The sequence below is a fragment of the Helianthus annuus genome, chromosome 15 (assembly GCF_002127325.2).
Source record: "Helianthus annuus cultivar XRQ/B chromosome 15, HanXRQr2.0-SUNRISE, whole genome shotgun sequence".
In the NCBI taxonomy this organism is placed as follows: domain Eukaryota; kingdom Viridiplantae; phylum Streptophyta; class Magnoliopsida; order Asterales; family Asteraceae; genus Helianthus; species Helianthus annuus.
The window spans coordinates 133,559,396-133,576,607 of NC_035447.2; the positions used below are offsets into that span (position 1 = coordinate 133,559,396).

Here is a 17,212-nt window from a genome sequence, read left to right on the forward strand (position 1 = left end):
ACTCCACATAATACAAATAATAAAACATAAAATAGACTAATTACAGTCAAAGAAGTCAAACTTGACTTGGACTTTGACTTTGACTTTGACTTTGACATTCGAAAACACGGGGTGTTACAATTTTTTGGTAATTTCAAATAATTTTCACAATACTTTCAAAGTTCTTTTCTCGAGTTGTCAACAATCTTTTCCATTCAAGTATTTTAAAATATGGATACAGATAACACAATTTCAAGTAAGTATGAAGTTGACCTTCAAGCAATTCAACGTCAAATGTGTGCTGAAGAAAGAGAAAAGAGGAAGTATGTTCTTCAACAAAAGAGAAACAACATAGGTTGTCATCCTGCATCAACATCTGATTCTGTTGAAAGATTCCATTTTCAAATACTTCAAGTGGTATGTATTATAGTTTTACAAACAAAATTTAAAAGAAATATGTATGTATATGTTATGTTTTTGGAATCCTTACATATGTTCTATTTTACAAGGTTCAACCAACAATGTCGAAAGAAGGAATGTCCATCACACTCCTTTTGGAAGTACTAAGAAAATATCCAATTTTGTTGAGAGGACTCCGTTATCAGATATTACAAATTGTATGTTTTAAATTTAAACAAATGATTTGTTTAACCTTAGGTTTTATGAATTGTTATATATATCTTATTTTACAAGCTTCAATATAGGTGGAATATCTAAAATTGAATTACAAATGAGTGATGAGATGTTACCAGATTCTGTGGTTAGGAAGATTCATGGAATTTCTAAAGGTATAAGATAAGAATGTAAATTCCTGTTAACTTTTCAATATGTAGAAAACTTATGTTGACTTATAAATTTACTAAGTTTGTAGATTATATTGATCATGGAGATGCCATCTTTGTGTGTTCTAAATGTGATGCAATGTTATGGGAAGATGAAATGCTTAGGGGAAATCAAAAACGTAACAAAACATCCTATTCTCTTTGTTGTTCAAATGGAGATGTTGAGCTACCACGACCGCCTACACCTCCTCCATTACTACGTCATTTATATAAAAGTCGCACCTTACAGTCTCGCAATTTCATGGATAATATTCGAGCATATAACATGATGTTTTCCTTCACATCTCTTGGTGGGAAGGTTGACAAAAGTTATCAGAGAGGTAAAGGTCCTTATGTATTTAGACTAAAAGGTAAGATTATCATCGAATGGGTAGTCTACTTCCGGACGATGGAGAAGAACCTAAATTCTCCCAGCTTTACATATATGATTCACAAAACGAAGTTGTAAATCGTCAAAAAGCAGTAAGGTATTTTCTTTATGATAATTGTGGCATTTAAGAATATATATTTTGCTTTTTAGTATATTTAGATTCATTATCATTTGAAATGAATGTAAATTTTAACATTTTATATTTATGGCAGTTCTCAGATAGAATGCAAAACTACAAGAAACAAGCAGCTTGATAGTACAACCATAGAGGGTCTTAAAGATATGTTGGATTCTTACAATCCTCTTGTCCAATCCTTCAGAATGGGGTAAGAGATTGTTTTCAAGAAAATGAGTTTCAAGATGTAAGCTTGAAGCTTATTGGAACAAGAGATAAGGATGGAAGAGTTCACAATTTGCCAACAGCATCAGAAATTGCTGCTTTAATACATGGTGATTTTGATGGAGCATTTGATAAATGGGACATTGTTGTTAGAAAGAAGTCTGGTGGTCTTCAAAGAATTAATGAGCTTCATCACTCTTACCTTGCTTTGCAATATCCACTTATTTTCCCATATGCGGAAGATGGTTATATAGTTGGTATTAAACATAGAGGGATTGCGATTGATGATGAGGTACTTAGAACAAATCTTACAATTAGAGAATTCTTTTGTTACAAAATTCAAGATAGACAGAATCAGTTTTCATTGTTAGTTAATGCGAAAAAACTATTTCAGCAGTTTTTGGTTGATGGATACACGATGATAGAATCTGCCAGGTTGAATTATATAAGGACACAACAACCTAAACTTAGAGTGCAAAATCTTAAGAATTTGAATGCTACTGTTGAAAGTAGAGAGAATAATGCCTAAATTTGTGGTAAACCTATACTTTTACCTTCATCATTTACTGGTTGTTCAAGATATATGATGCAAAAGTACCTGGATGCTATGGCAATTTGCAAGTCTGTTGGATATCCCGATTTATTCATAACGGTGACTTGTAATCCAAACTAGCCTGAGATTTACAGGTGTTTGCACGATAAAGCTCTTAATGTTGAAGACAGACCGGATATTATCTCTAGAATATTCAAGTGTAAATTGGATCATCTTATAAAAGATTTCAAGAAACATAAATTCTTTGGTGATATACAAGCAGGTACCCTTTAGTTATATTTTTTACTTTGAACATCTAATTATATTTATCTAACAGCCCACTGTTCAAAAATTTCAGTTATGTATACAGTGGAATTTCAGAAGCGTGGACTCCCACATGCTCACATATGTTTATTCTTGGGTGCTGAAAATAAATTTCCAAATGCATCTGATATTGATCGTGTTATTATTGCTGAGATACCAGATAAAGAAAGAGATCCTGAATTATATGAGCTTGTTAGGCAATTTATGATTCATGGACCATGTGGTACAGATAACCCACTTTGTCCATGTATGGTTCAGCAAAAATGTTCTAAAAAGTTTCCCAAAAAATATGTAGACGAGACTTGCGTTGATTCTGAAGGATATCATGTCTATCGTCGCCGTCAAACAAGTAATACGGTAGTAAAGAATGGTGTGACACTTGATAATAGATTTGTAGTTCCTTACAATGCTCTTCTGCTCAGAAAGTATCAGTGCCACATTAACGTTGAATGGTGCAACCAGTCAGGTTCTATCAAATATTTGTTTAAATATATTAATAAGGGGCCTGATAGAGTCACTGCTTTTGTTTTTCAAGCCAATAGCACCAAGAATAATACGGAACAAAATGTAGCTGTAGATGAGATAAAAGCATTCCTTGATTGTAGATATATCTCTGCTTGTGAAGCTGCTTGGAGAATATTCATGTATGATATACATTATAGATATCCAGCTGTTGAAGTATTACCTTTTCATTGTGAAGATGGTCAGAGTATTGTGTATAATGATCATGATAATTTGTGTGATATTGTTACTGATCCAACTGTGAAAATGACAATGTTTACAGAGTGGATGAATTGTAATAAAGTCGATGAATTTGCCAGGACATTGAGGTATGTTCAGTTTCCAGGATATTATGTATGGAATGCTAAAAATCGCAAATGGAATCGAAGAAAGCATCTGTATGGATCAATTGGGAGGGTACATTATGTCCCACCATCACTTGGTGATTGTTATTACCTAAGGATTTTACTGAATCATATTAAGGGACCAACCTGTTTTGAAGATATAAAAACAGTTGATGGGCAAGTTTTTCAAACATTTAAAGATGCATGTTTTGCAAGGGGGCTGTTGGATGATGATAAAGAATATGTTAATGCTGTCAAAGAAGCTAGCACATGGTCAACCGGAGATTTCTTGAGGACCTTTTTTGTAATGTTGTTGTTGTCAAATTCGATATCTCGTCCTGGTGTTTTTTGGTCAGAAACGAAGTCCCTGTTATATGAAGACATTCTGTATCAGCAACGAAAGATAACTGGTATTGCAGGTAATGTTATTATTTTATTAAAGTTATATCCAATTACATTAAAATTATGCAATAGCTCTGTTATTGGGAAAAAACTAATACTTTTTTCAACATTTGTTTTAGGTTTGGATCTTCAACAAGAAGAACTTGAAAATATCTGTCTATCTGAAATTGAAAAGTTGCTACTTACCAATGGAAGTACAATGAGAAATTTTGATGATATGCCAAGTGTTCCGGACAATTATGTTTCATCGTCGAATAATCGATTGATAATGAAAGAATTATCGTATGACAGACTAGCTCTTCAAAGGGAACATGATCGTTATGTAAAGTGTTTAACTGCCGAACAGGAAAAGATATATAAAATTGTTATGGAAGCGATTGAAAAAGGTTATGGAGGTGTGTTTTTTGTATATGGTTATGGTGGAACTGGAAAGACGTTTCTTTGGAAGACATTCTCAGTTGCATTACGATCAAAAGGTGAAGCTGTATTGAATGTTGCATCCAGTGGAATTGCTTCACTTTTGCTGGATGGTAGTAGAACTGCTCATTCAAGGTTTGTAATTCCAATCAACATTAATGAGAATTCAATATGTTTGATAGAGCCTAATACTGAGTTAGGTGATTTAATTAAAAGAGTAACATTGATTATTTGGGATGAAGCACCTATGACTCACAAGCATTGTTTCAAGGCTCTTGATAGAACATTGAGAGACGTATCACGTTCCAGTCAACCGCACATGCAATCTAAGCCATTTGGGGGAAAGGTCATTCTATTTGGTGGTGATATTAGACAAATTCTTCCGGTCATCCCTAAAGGTACCAGAACAATGATAGTCAATGCTTCTTTGAATTCTTCTTATATATGGCGGCACTGTAAAGTACTAAAGCTAACTGAGATTATGAGATTAAGAGTTGGTTGTCAGGAAGCAGATTTGAAAGAAATAAAGGAATTTGGAGAATGGATTTTAAAGCTTGGTGATGGTCTGCTTGGTGAAGAAAATGATGGTGAGATTGATATTGAAATACCAGATGATTTACTTGTCACACCCCCAAAATCCACCTGCGGAGTATCACCGCTTGGGAGCGTGACTGACCAGGATCAAGCCATCAATCATATTGAACATAGCATAACATAAATAAAGTAGTTCGTAAAACCTCATTCAATACAATTGATGTTTCAAAACAAACATAGTATCAGTAGCGGAAGCATAAGTAAATAACCCAAGTAAACCATAAGTTCAATTATTCGAAATGTTTAAACATAGCGTTCATAATCCACTGCCCACAACGTCCCGCTCCTCCAGTGCAAGCTCCATAAGTACCTAAGGTCCTGCAAGGCATGCAGCAGATAATCAACAAACTAGTTGAGCGAGTTCACAGTTTAAAGTTCAATATCGTATAGTGTGAGTAATGGTTTAATCGTTACGTTCCATATGATTAGTTCCATCGCGGCCTCCCAGGCAGGTGTGCGAAGATTATGTTCGAATAGTTCGCGACCATAGTCTTTACCGACCAGGGTGTGTGCGAAGGCGGTTAATCAGTTCGTTCGCGACCATAGTCTTTACCGACCAGGGTGTGTGCGAAGGCAGTTGAGTAGTTCGTTCGCGACCATAGTCTTTACCGACCAGGGTGTGTGCGAAGGCAGTTCGTAAGTATCAACAGTTTAATCGTTCGTTATAATATCAAAGTATGCACAAGTAATCATCCAACCCATTCCCACCCTGGGAACCCATGCCTTGGCTGTGTGAACTCACCTTGGTTTGCTCGGTATGCTAGGTTATGCGCTCACTAGTAATTAATCACGTCCTATCGTATGCACGTATAACAAATCAGTTCATGTTCACAATGATACGCATGCAATTTAATGTTCACATAACAGTCAGTTTGCATAACGGCACAACACGTATTGTTTCACATTAACTCATCAGCTAGTGTACACAAAACATTCATCACCAAGCATGGCATGCCAAATAAGTCAAACATACATCCCCATCCTTCGAAGGATGTTTATAACCCCTAATATCTTTCGGTCCTCTGTTATCTTTCGACAACAGTTAACACAATTATCCTTCGGACCGAATGTTATGTTTCGGACCACTGTCATCTTTCGGTCAAAGCTATCTTTCGGTCAAAGTTATGGTTCGGTCCAAACTATCTTTCGGTCAAAGTTACTATGGTTCGGTCAGAGTTATCCTTCGGTCAACACTACTATGGTTCGGTCAACAAGCATCTTTCGACAACAACTATGTTTCGAGTAGCAAGTATCTTTCGATACATATCAGTTACGGAATATCAGTTACGTTTATCACGCAGCCAGTTACAGAAACAGAAACCCTAATCATCTACAGCCGTCATCATCAATCATGCATGCCCAAACAAATAACAGCAAGTACCAAATCTTAACATTACATCTACATAACGAGTATCATACGAGCACGATTCCATAATCAACATCATCACAATATATATCTGATTAGCATACACCTCCGATTAGCACCTATATCCGATTAACATTCATAATCAATTAACATACGTGTCTGGTTAACATACAATATATTGCCAAACAATTTATTAATCACGAAATCAAGGCATCATAAACAACATCACATACTAACCGGAAATCTGGATTATGGAAGGAAATCCTTCGAACAGAGAGTAGGTCTGCTATATGCCGTCACACTCACACACAATGGAACTAGGGTTGGAAAAAGTAATCTGCCGACTACATGCATCACGTATATAAATCGTTTCACAGGAATGGGCCAAGCCCATTAGAAAGACTGGGCCGAAGGATCTGAATTCCAGTCGAAGGATATGTTTCGTGGCCGAAGGATGTCGAAGGATAAAGTCCTTGGTCGAAGGATATGTTTCGAGATCCTTCGAACCGAAAGTTGATCCTTCGAATCGAAGGATATGTTTCGAGATCCTTCGATCTGCATATCATGTTTCGATCTAGACTAAGTGTTTTAATAATATTTCTAATATTATATTCTACCACAGCAAGTAATCACATATATGCAACACGACAATACGTTTCATTAAAACACAACGCGTACAATTTCAAGTCCACAATCCAAACAACTAAACAGTCAAAGTCAACGCGCATCTAATGCGAAAGTGAAAGTCAGAAACTCGAGTTGTCACATTATCCCCAACTTGAAAGAAATTTCGTCCCGAAATTTGGTACGCACTCACTGAGGAAGCTAGGTAAGTTACATTGTTCACTGGTTTTCCTGGGGTGTCACATCATCCCCCCGTTGATTTGGAATTTCGTCCCGAAATTCAGTAGTAATAGCTTCAGCCTCAGAAGTGGATGCATTGGTTTCGAATAACTGGGGATACTTTTCCTTTATCTGGTCTTCGCGTTCCCAGGTATACTCTGGACCACGCTGGGAGTTCCAACGAACTCGAACAAGAGGGATTCTCTTGTGTTTGAGGACCTTAACATCCCGGTCCGTGATTTCAACTGGTTCCTCGACGAACTGCAACCGCTCGTCGATAGTGAGTTCCTTAAAAGGAATGATGAGGTTTTCATCTGATAGGCACTTCTTTAAGTTCGATATGTGAAAGACATTGTGAACTGCTCCGAGTTCAGCTGGTAGGTTCAACTTGTAGGCTACCTTGCCAATCTTTTCTGTAATTTCGAATGGTCCGACGTACCGCGGATTTAGTTTGCCCCGTTTGCCAAAACGTACCACACCCTTCCAGGGTGAAACTTTCAATAAAACCCGGTCCCCGACCTCAAATTCCAATGGTTTTCTACGCTTGTCCGCGTAGGCTTTCTGACGGTCGCGTGCTGCCGCCATGCGTTGTCGTATCTGTGCTATCTTTTCTGTGGCGTCCACTACAATCTCTGGACCCGTAATTTGACTATCCCCCACCTCTGCCCAACAGAGAGGTGACCGGCATTTACGTCCGTACAATGCCTCAAATGGAGCGGCTTGAATGCTGGTATGGTAACTGTTATTGTACGAGAACTCCACCAAAGGGAGATGCTTTTCCCAGCCGTTGCCGAAATCAATAACACATGCCCGAAGCATGTCTTCAAGGGTTTGGATAGTTCGCTCAGACTGCCCATCCGTCTGAGGATGATATGCTGTGCTCATGTCTAATCGTGAGCCGAAAGATTTGTGCATCGCTTGCCAAAGCTCTGACGTGAATCGTGCATCGCGATCCGAAATAATAGAAGTGGGCACTCCGTGCCTCGAAACAACTTCTTTCATGTAGATGTCTGCTAGGGTAGAAAACTTATCCGTTTCTTTGATAGCCAAGAAGTGAGCAGACTTTGTGAGCCGATCAACGATCACCCAAATAGTGTCATTCCCACGCTGGGATCTAGGTAAGCCCGTAACAAAATCCATGGAAATTTCTTCCCATTTCCATTGCGGTATCTTAGGCCGCTGAAGCAGGCCTGATGGTTTCTGGTACTCGATTTTAACCCTTGCACAAGTTAAACACTTGCCGACGTAAGTTGCGATAAGAGCTTTCATGTTTGGCCACCAATAAGTTGTTCTGATATCGTGGTACATCTTATCCGACCCTGGATGTACCGAGTAGCGAGACTTGTGCGCTTCATCCATCACAAGTTCGCGTAAGCCGCCATAAAGTGGGACCCAAATACGCCCCGTTACATAGTAGGCGCCGTCTTCCTTTTGTTCCATTTGTTGCCTTGAACCGCGCAAGGCTTCAGCCTTGACGTTTTCGGGTTTCAGTGCTTCTAACTGAGCAGCTCGTATCTGTGCAGGAAGACTGGACTGAATAGTAAGTTGTAGCGCTCGCACGCGCTTAGGTAGAGTGTCTTTCCGACTGAGGGCATCAGCCACAACATTGGCCTTGCCTGGATGATACTTGATGGCGCATTCATAGTCGTTTAGAAGTTCAACCCATCTGCGTTGACGCATATTCAAATCCTTTTGCTTAAGAATATGCTCGAGACTCCTGTGATCGGTGTAAATCGTGCACCTGGTACCGTACAGGTAGTGTCGCCATATCTTAAGCGCGAAAACAACAGCTCCCAGCTCTAAATCGTGCGTCGTGTAGTTCCGTTCATGAACCTTGAGTTGCCGAGAAGCGTAGGCTATCACTTTATCACGTTGCATCAATACACATCCAAGCCCCTGTATCGATGCGTCACAATAAACCACGAAGTCATCCGTGCCCTCTGGCAATGAGAGAATAGGTGCGCTGCAAAGCCTATCTTTTAAGTACTGAAAAGCGGTCTCTTGCGTATTACCCCATCTGTAAACGACACCTTTCTGTGTTAGCATAGTAAGTGGTTGCGCGATCCTTGAAAAGTCTTTAATAAATCGCCTGTAGTAACCCGCCAAACCCAAGAATTGGCGTATTTCTGTCGGTGTACGTGGTGCTGGCCAGTTTCTGATCGAATCAACCTTGGATGGATCAACATGAATCCCATCCTTGTTTACCACATGGCCTAAGAAGTGGACTTCACGAAGCCAGAAGTCGCATTTTGAAAACTTTGCGTACAGTTGCTCCTTTCGAAGAAGTTCCAAGATAAGGCGTAAGTGCTGCTCGTGCTCCTCCTGACTCTTGGAGTAAATCAAAATGTCGTCGATGAAAACGATAACAAACTTGTCGAGATAGGGTTTGCACACCCTGTTCATAAGATCCATGAAGACTGCAGGCGCGTTCGTAAGCCCGAATGGCATGACAAGAAACTCGTAATGACCGTAGCGAGTTCTGAAAGCGGTTTTGGAGACGTCCTCATCCCGGACTCTCAGCTGATGATACCCTGACCTTAAATCAATCTTGGAATAGTAACACGACCCTTGCAACTGGTCGAATAAGTCGTCGATGCGCGGAAGAGGATAACGGTTCTTCACCGTCACCTTGTTGAGTTCACGGTAGTCTATACACATTCTGAACGTACCGTCTTTCTTCTTCACAAATAACACTGGTGCTCCCCAAGGCGAAGAGCTTGGACGAATAAAGCCCTTTTCCAAGAGCTCTTGTAGCTGCTTCGACAGTTCTTCCAGTTCGGTTGGAGCTAAACGATACGGTGCGCGGGCTATTGGTGCTGCTCCAGGAGCTAACTCAATCTGAAACTCAACTTGACGATGAGGAGGTAAGCCAGGTAAATCTTCAGGAAACACTTGAGGAAAATCACGCACAACTGGTATATCCTCCAGCTTCTTTTCCTTTGCTGATGCGTCAGTGACAAGTGCCAGAATGGCAGTATGTCCCTTTCGTAAACATTTCTGCGCCTTTAAGTAAGAGATGATGCCAACCACAGCACCACTCTTGTCACCTTGTACTTCGAGAGGTTCCTGACTGGAGCGAGGAATACGTATAACTTTTTCTTTGCATAAGATCTCCGCATGATGTTGAGATAACCAATCCATACCAATGACGACGTCGAAACTACCCAAAACTATGGGTATGAGATCAATCGAGAAAGTCTGACCCGCTAGAACAATACTACAACCCTTGACTACCTGTGCGGCTTCTACACTTTTACCATTGGCTAGTTCTACGACGTGTTTGGTGTCTAGAGGTGTTGGTGTACGTTTTAATAATTTACTCATTTTCAATGACATATAGCTTGTATCAGCACCCGAATCAAATAAGACAGTAACATAAATATCGTCGAGAAGAAACTTACCCATAACCACATTGGGATCATTCACTGCATCTCCTCGACCCAACACAAAAGCACGACCTCGAGCTTCATTGCCGTTGTTGTTGTTGTTTCCCCCGTTGTTGTTGTTACCATTACCCTGATTGTTGTTATTCCCGTTGCCCTGGTTGTTGTTGTTATTGCGATTCTGGTTCAACTGAGGACAATCGCGTTTGTAGTGACCTTCAGCCCCACACTGGAAACACCCCCGGTTTCCACGCTGTGGCTGCTGCTGCTGATTCTGTGGAGCTGGCGGTGGAAGTTGCTGGTGCTGGTTTGCTGGACGCGAGCTTCTACAATCTTTAGCCTCATGACCCGGCTTGTGACATCTTTGACATTGACTCCTGCGACATCTTCCACTGTGGTGTTTGTTGCACCTGTTACACCACGGGTGATTTCCCTTATAGCCACTATGTCCCTGACTGCCCGATGATTGCTGACTCGGACTCTGGTAATCGTTGGTGCGACGTTGCTGAGTTTGGGACTGAACAGACGCTGATCCCCTGCTGGAATCCCCGTCCCACTTTCTTTTATTCTCGCTGGGTGTGGCAGAAGTAGCAGCAGTGGGAGTGACTGAAGTAGCAGCTGTAGCAGTAGCGCCGACACGCTTTGGCAGTTTATTCTGATCCACTGCCTGATCGGTGATGCGATGAGCGAGACGCTGTATTTCCTGGATATTGTTGAGGTTAGCCGAGGTAACGTGGCTCTGTATTTCTGGCACCAAACCTTTGAGATACAACTCAATACGCTTGTAAGGAGGGTCCACCATAGTTGGACATAACACAGCCAACTCATTCGATCTCTTGGTGTAAGCTTCGATTTCCGAACCAACCATTTTCAAGTTATACAACTCGTCCTCCAACTTGTGAATGTCTTCTCTAGTGCAGTATTCCCTCTTGATCAGTTCTTTGAAGTCATTCCAGGGTGTGGCGTTAGCAGCTGCCAACCCTAAGATCTGCACTTGTGCGTTCCACCAAGTGAGCGCAATCCCTTCAAGTGTGCCAGTGGCGAACTTCACCCTGCGAGCTTCAGGGCATTCACACATTTCGAAAACCGACTCGAGCTTTTCGAACCAGTGGAGGAGTCCAACTGCTCCCTCCGTGCCACTGAACGAACTAGGACGACAATCCATGAAATTCTTGAAGGTGCACCCAGGTTGTTGCTGAGCGGGTTGACCTATTGTGTACGATTAGGGCAAAGTTAAGTACGAGAATTAATGTAGGATCCAAAGATCCTAGTGTCTATACTGCAGGGTATACTACCTGCTTGGGCGGCTGCAACTGCCGCAGCAACGAGAGCCTCTAGCTGGGCTTGAGTCATGGTAATTCGTGCGGCCATTGATCTTCACATCAAAGGCAACATAAGTGAGAAAGGTTCGCGAATAGTGCGATGACAGAAGAGTGCAAGCACATAAGTATTCTCATGCAATGACAAGTTGTGAGCAAGGTAATGTAAACATACTACGAGCAAAGTTCTATGCAAATTCTAGCAAGCAGGTAATAAACATAAACCTTATTACCTAGGATGTCGAGTCTTGCACGTGGAGCGAAACGTCGTTGTGGATCGTTGAGAGCACTGTTCTGGTTATAGTCTGGTTTTAATAAAAACGTTTTTCCATATTAAAACCAAGTTCTCTATAACCAATGGCTCTGATACCAATCTGTCACACCCCCAAAATCCACCTGCGGAGTATCACCGCTTGGGAGCGTGACTGACCAGGATCAAGCCATCAATCATATTGAACATAGCATAACATAAATAAAGTAGTTCGTAAAACCTCATTCAATACAATTGATGTTTCAAAACAAACATAGTATCAGTAGCGGAAGCATAAGTAAATAACCCAAGTAAACCATAAGTTCAATTATTCGAAATGTTTAAACATAGCGTTCATAATCCACTGCCCACAACGTCCCGCTCCTCCAGTGCAAGCTCCATAAGTACCTAAGGTCCTGCAAGGCATGCAGCAGATAATCAACAAACTAGTTGAGCGAGTTCACAGTTTAAAGTTCAATATCGTATAGTGTGAGTAATGGTTTAATCGTTACGTTCCATATGATTAGTTCCATCGCGGCCTCCCAGGCAGGTGTGCGAAGATTATGTTCGAATAGTTCGCGACCATAGTCTTTACCGACCAGGGTGTGTGCGAAGGCGGTTAATCAGTTCGTTCGCGACCATAGTCTTTACCGACCAGGGTGTGTGCGAAGGCAGTTGAGTAGTTCGTTCGCGACCATAGTCTTTACCGACCAGGGTGTGTGCGAAGGCAGTTCGTAAGTATCAACAGTTTAATCGTTCGTTATAATATCAAAGTATGCACAAGTAATCATCCAACCCATTCCCACCCTGGGAACCCATGCCTTGGCTGTGTGAACTCACCTTGGTTTGCTCGGTATGCTAGGTTATGCGCTCACTAGTAATTAATCACGTCCTATCGTATGCACGTATAACAAATCAGTTCATGTTCACAATGATACGCATGCAATTTAATGTTCACATAACAGTCAGTTTGCATAACGGCACAACACGTATTGTTTCACATTAACTCATCAGCTAGTGTACACAAAACATTCATCACCAAGCATGGCATGCCAAATAAGTCAAACATACATCCCCATCCTTCGAAGGATGTTTATAACCCCTAATATCTTTCGGTCCTCTGTTATCTTTCGACAACAGTTAACACAATTATCCTTCGGACCGAATGTTATGTTTCGGACCACTGTCATCTTTCGGTCAAAGCTATCTTTCGGTCAAAGTTATGGTTCGGTCCAAACTATCTTTCGGTCAAAGTTACTATGGTTCGGTCAGAGTTATCCTTCGGTCAACACTACTATGGTTCGGTCAACAAGCATCTTTCGACAACAACTATGTTTCGAGTAGCAAGTATCTTTCGATACATATCAGTTACGGAATATCAGTTACGTTTATCACGCAGCCAGTTACAGAAACAGAAACCCTAATCATCTACAGCCGTCATCATCAATCATGCATGCCCAAACAAATAACAGCAAGTACCAAATCTTAACATTACATCTACATAACGAGTATCATACGAGCACGATTCCATAATCAACATCATCACAATATATATCTGATTAGCATACACCTCCGATTAGCACCTATATCCGATTAACATTCATAATCAATTAACATACGTGTCTGGTTAACATACAATATATTGCCAAACAATTTATTAATCACGAAATCAAGGCATCATAAACAACATCACATACTAACCGGAAATCTGGATTATGGAAGGAAATCCTTCGAACAGAGAGTAGGTCTGCTATATGCCGTCACACTCACACACAATGGAACTAGGGTTGGAAAAGTAATCTGCCGACTACATGCATCACGTATATAAATCGTTTCACAGGAATGGGCCAAGCCCATTAGAAAGACTGGGCCGAAGGATCTGAATTCCAGTCGAAGGATATGTTTCGTGGCCGAAGGATGTCGAAGGATAAAGTCCTTGGTCGAAGGATATGTTTCGAGATCCTTCGAACCGAAAGTTGATCCTTCGAATCGAAGGATATGTTTCGAGATCCTTCGATCTGCATATCATGTTTCGATCTAGACTAAGTGTTTTAATAATATTTCTAATATTATATTCTACCACAGCAAGTAATCACATATATGCAACACGACAATACGTTTCATTAAAACACAACGCGTACAATTTCAAGTCCACAATCCAAACAACTAAACAGTCAAAGTCAACGCGCATCTAATGCGAAAGTGAAAGTCAGAAACTCGAGTTGTCACATTACTTATTCATGACCAAGTCAATCCTATTTTTTCTCTCATTTCATATATATATCCGGACATGAATAAGTTTTTGTGGGATTTAACGTATTTCCAACAAAGAGCGATTCTTGCTCCAACTAATGAAGCAGTGGATTCAATAAATAAAGAGTTGTTAGAGAGTCTGCCTGGTGAAGAAAAGGTTTATTTTAGTTCAAATAGTTTATGCCAATCGGAGGAAGAATCAGAGCTTAATATGGCGTTGTTTCCTCCTGATGTGTTAAACAATCTTTGTTTATCTGGTTTACCTAATCATAAATTAGTACTGAAAGTTGGTGCTTCGGTGATGTTACTTAGAAACACTGATCAGGCAAATGGATTGTGTAATGGTACACGTTTACAAATCACGAAGCTCGGAAAAGTTGTTATTGAAGCAAAAATTATCACAGGGACTAATATAGGTCATCATACTTTGATTTCAAGACTGAAGATGACACCTTCAGATAAAAGAATACCAGTGAAGATTTCTCGAAGACAATTCCCACTTTCACTGTGTTTTGCTATGACAATAAATAAAAGTCAAGGACAATCATTGGAGCGTGTTGGTTTATATCTTCCACGTCCAGTGTTTAGTCATGGCCAGCTCTATGTTGCTGTATCTAGAGTAAAAAGTAGGAAGGGATTGAAAATTTTGATTTGTGATAAAGAGAAACGAGTTTGTACAACCACTACTAATGTGGTTTACAAGGAAGTTTTACAAAATCTATGATGATACTAAACATCTGTCAACCTGGCAACGTCTGTTGGGTATAATGGAGGAACTATTGTTATGAAATGTTTGTTGGAAAGCAATACAACTTTTTGAAAGCATCTGATACTTGTTCTGCATTAAGCTTATCCTGAGAACACATGTTGTTAATAACATTATTCTCTTAATATCTGTTTACTAACCTTTGTAATTTCTGTTGACTGACCTTTTTAACATGGGTCGACTAACATCTGATAGTTACTATCTATTTAATCATCTGGCAAGCTCTCTTGGAGATAATCGATGACAGTTCTTAATAAAGTCTGTTGGAAAGCTACAGAAGTTTTTAACAGTTAATAGACAACAATGGTTTGCTATCAACATAAAGGAATTGATGTTGAATAAACCTATTGACCATTAGTGCATATTAATTTATAAGTCTGCACTAATTATTTTTTTACTCTCTGTTGAATTCTAAATGAGATGTTGACCAAAAGTCTAACAGATGTTTACCAAAAGTCAAACAGTTGTTGACCAAAAATCAAACAGATGTTGACCAACAGTTAAACAGATGTTGACCAAAAGTCAAACAGATTTTGAACCACTAAGAATTATAGTTTGCCAACAGTGGTTTGACTTTGGTCAAACAGACTTTTTGAAAACAGTGGTTTCACTTTAAGCAATCATCAATGGAATTGGTCAACTTTATTTGCAAAAATTGATTTTAACTTTATTTGAATTTAAATTACAAGTACCATATATTTCTCATTCTTATTGCAAGAATTGTCTTCGATCTCATATGGTTTTGAAAACAGTGGTTTAACTTTACGCTATCCATCTGGTAAGCTCTGTTGGAGATAATGGATAACATTTTTTTGGAAAGTCTGTTGGAAAGCAACTGAAGTTTTTAACAGTTAATAAACAACAGTAGTTTGCTATCAACATAATGGAATTGATGTTGAATAAACCTATTGACCGTTAGTATATCTCTTTTATAAGTCTGCACTAATTATTTTTTTTTACTCTCTGTCAATATGGGCTATGCATGGTTTTCTAAGAAACGATCCGTATTTGCATACGGGTCTTACCGCTAGTAAGTTATAAATATGGCATCTTTTGAACAAAATTAATATGGTTTAATTTAAAGGGTTCCAAGTTTCAAATTGATAATTAAACTGTTGGTCACAGATTTTTAAACTGTAAACTACGCGTATAAATTGGTAAAGCATATCACTTGAACGGTATGCTTTGAATTTGATGTTTTGATTGTTTACTAATCGAGGTAATTCAGCAAATCCGAAGTTGTATGTTTAATTTATGTGATTTTTAATTTGTAACAAGTAAGGATTTTTGCACTAACTTTCGTTGAAGTTTATGTTAAGCCCAGTTAAAAAGTTTTACATCAATGGACTCGTATCGTCATTCTAATCAAAAGCCCTAAAAAATTTGTTTGTAATTTGGAAAAAAACTTAACTCCGTTAAGTTTTTTTAACGGGGGACCATTGTAGGAAAAATAGGTGAAAAGTGGGACTGATGGGGGAATATTCTGAGGTGAGATTATTAATGGCCAATAAGGTCTAGATGAGATTATTACAGGCTAATTTCCCTAAACTTTATTACTTTAAATTGAAATATTTGATAAATTTTAAATTGGATATATATAAAATTTTTAGATGAATTTAATAAATTTATCTAATTTTTGTCATTCACGAATTCGAAATATCATAACCTATTGAATTGGTATTTATAAGAATGTACCATTTTAATTAATTAGGTAATACAAGTATTGAATTTGTTGTTATTTTAAATAATTATTATATATATTAAATCCCAAAATATTAGAACCCAATTTCCTAAAATTAATATATTGTCTGTTCATTAGGATCTCGTTTATTTATATTTTAGGGTGATTGTTGTTATTGTTTTAGATATAATTCGTTTCTTGTCGTGCGGTAATTCTCATGGGTCAATTCTTCGCAACCTGTGTAGATCTATTAAATACTTTTGGGGTGTGTCATGTGTCTCGTTTCTATTGTTTTCTATTTAAATAAATAAATGCAAAATCACTAACTTTATGTTGACAAAAAAACTTTTTTATGCATGATAAAGGCACACGAGTATGAGACAGAGTTGAAGACAAAGACGCGTAGGACATGTATTAGATTAATAAATTGGATTTTATTTTATGTTGATGAATTTGAATATTGTATGATTATTTTGTGATTTTCTTGTAAACTATGACAAATTTAATTTGATCATGTTTTAAATATTAAACTTATAATAGTTGTCATGAGCTATGGACAATCATCATGTTCCGTACCATTCCGCTACGGGTTGGGGTGTGACAAGTCTTAGACTACAACGCAATCTACGCTATAATGTGGAGCGCTAGAGATAGTGGCCAAGACGATGCTATAGTGCAACAAAATGAATTGGTTAAATACCAAAGA

At 38.9% G+C, this 17,212-nt stretch overlaps 1 protein-coding gene across 1 annotated transcript; it reads left to right on the plus strand.

The window, feature by feature from the left end:
• Positions 1-210: 210 nt before the first annotated feature.
• On the plus strand, positions 211-14,783 carry LOC110914235. Its single transcript, XM_022159041.1, has 9 exons — positions 211-334; positions 489-596; positions 684-767; positions 851-1,119; positions 1,512-1,823; positions 2,205-2,346; positions 2,401-3,651; positions 3,754-4,638; positions 14,140-14,783. Exons 1-9 carry the CDS (start codon positions 211-213, stop codon positions 14,781-14,783), a joined length of 3,819 nt encoding a protein of 1,272 aa, XP_022014733.1.
• Positions 14,784-17,212: the final 2,429 nt, after the last annotated feature.

Bases quoted from the DNA above. Each gene is read 5' to 3' on its own strand.
- LOC110914235 (XM_022159041.1), top strand. From the start codon at position 211: ATGGATACAGATAACACAATTTCAAGTAAGTATGAAGTTGACCTTCAA. The intron at 2,347-2,400 runs GTACCCTTTAGT...TTTATCTAACAG, and splicing joins CTTTGGTGATATACAAGCAG to CCCACTGTTCAAAAATTTCA. The intron at 3,652-3,753 runs GTAATGTTATTA...CATTTGTTTTAG, and splicing joins AAAGATAACTGGTATTGCAG to GTTTGGATCTTCAACAAGAA.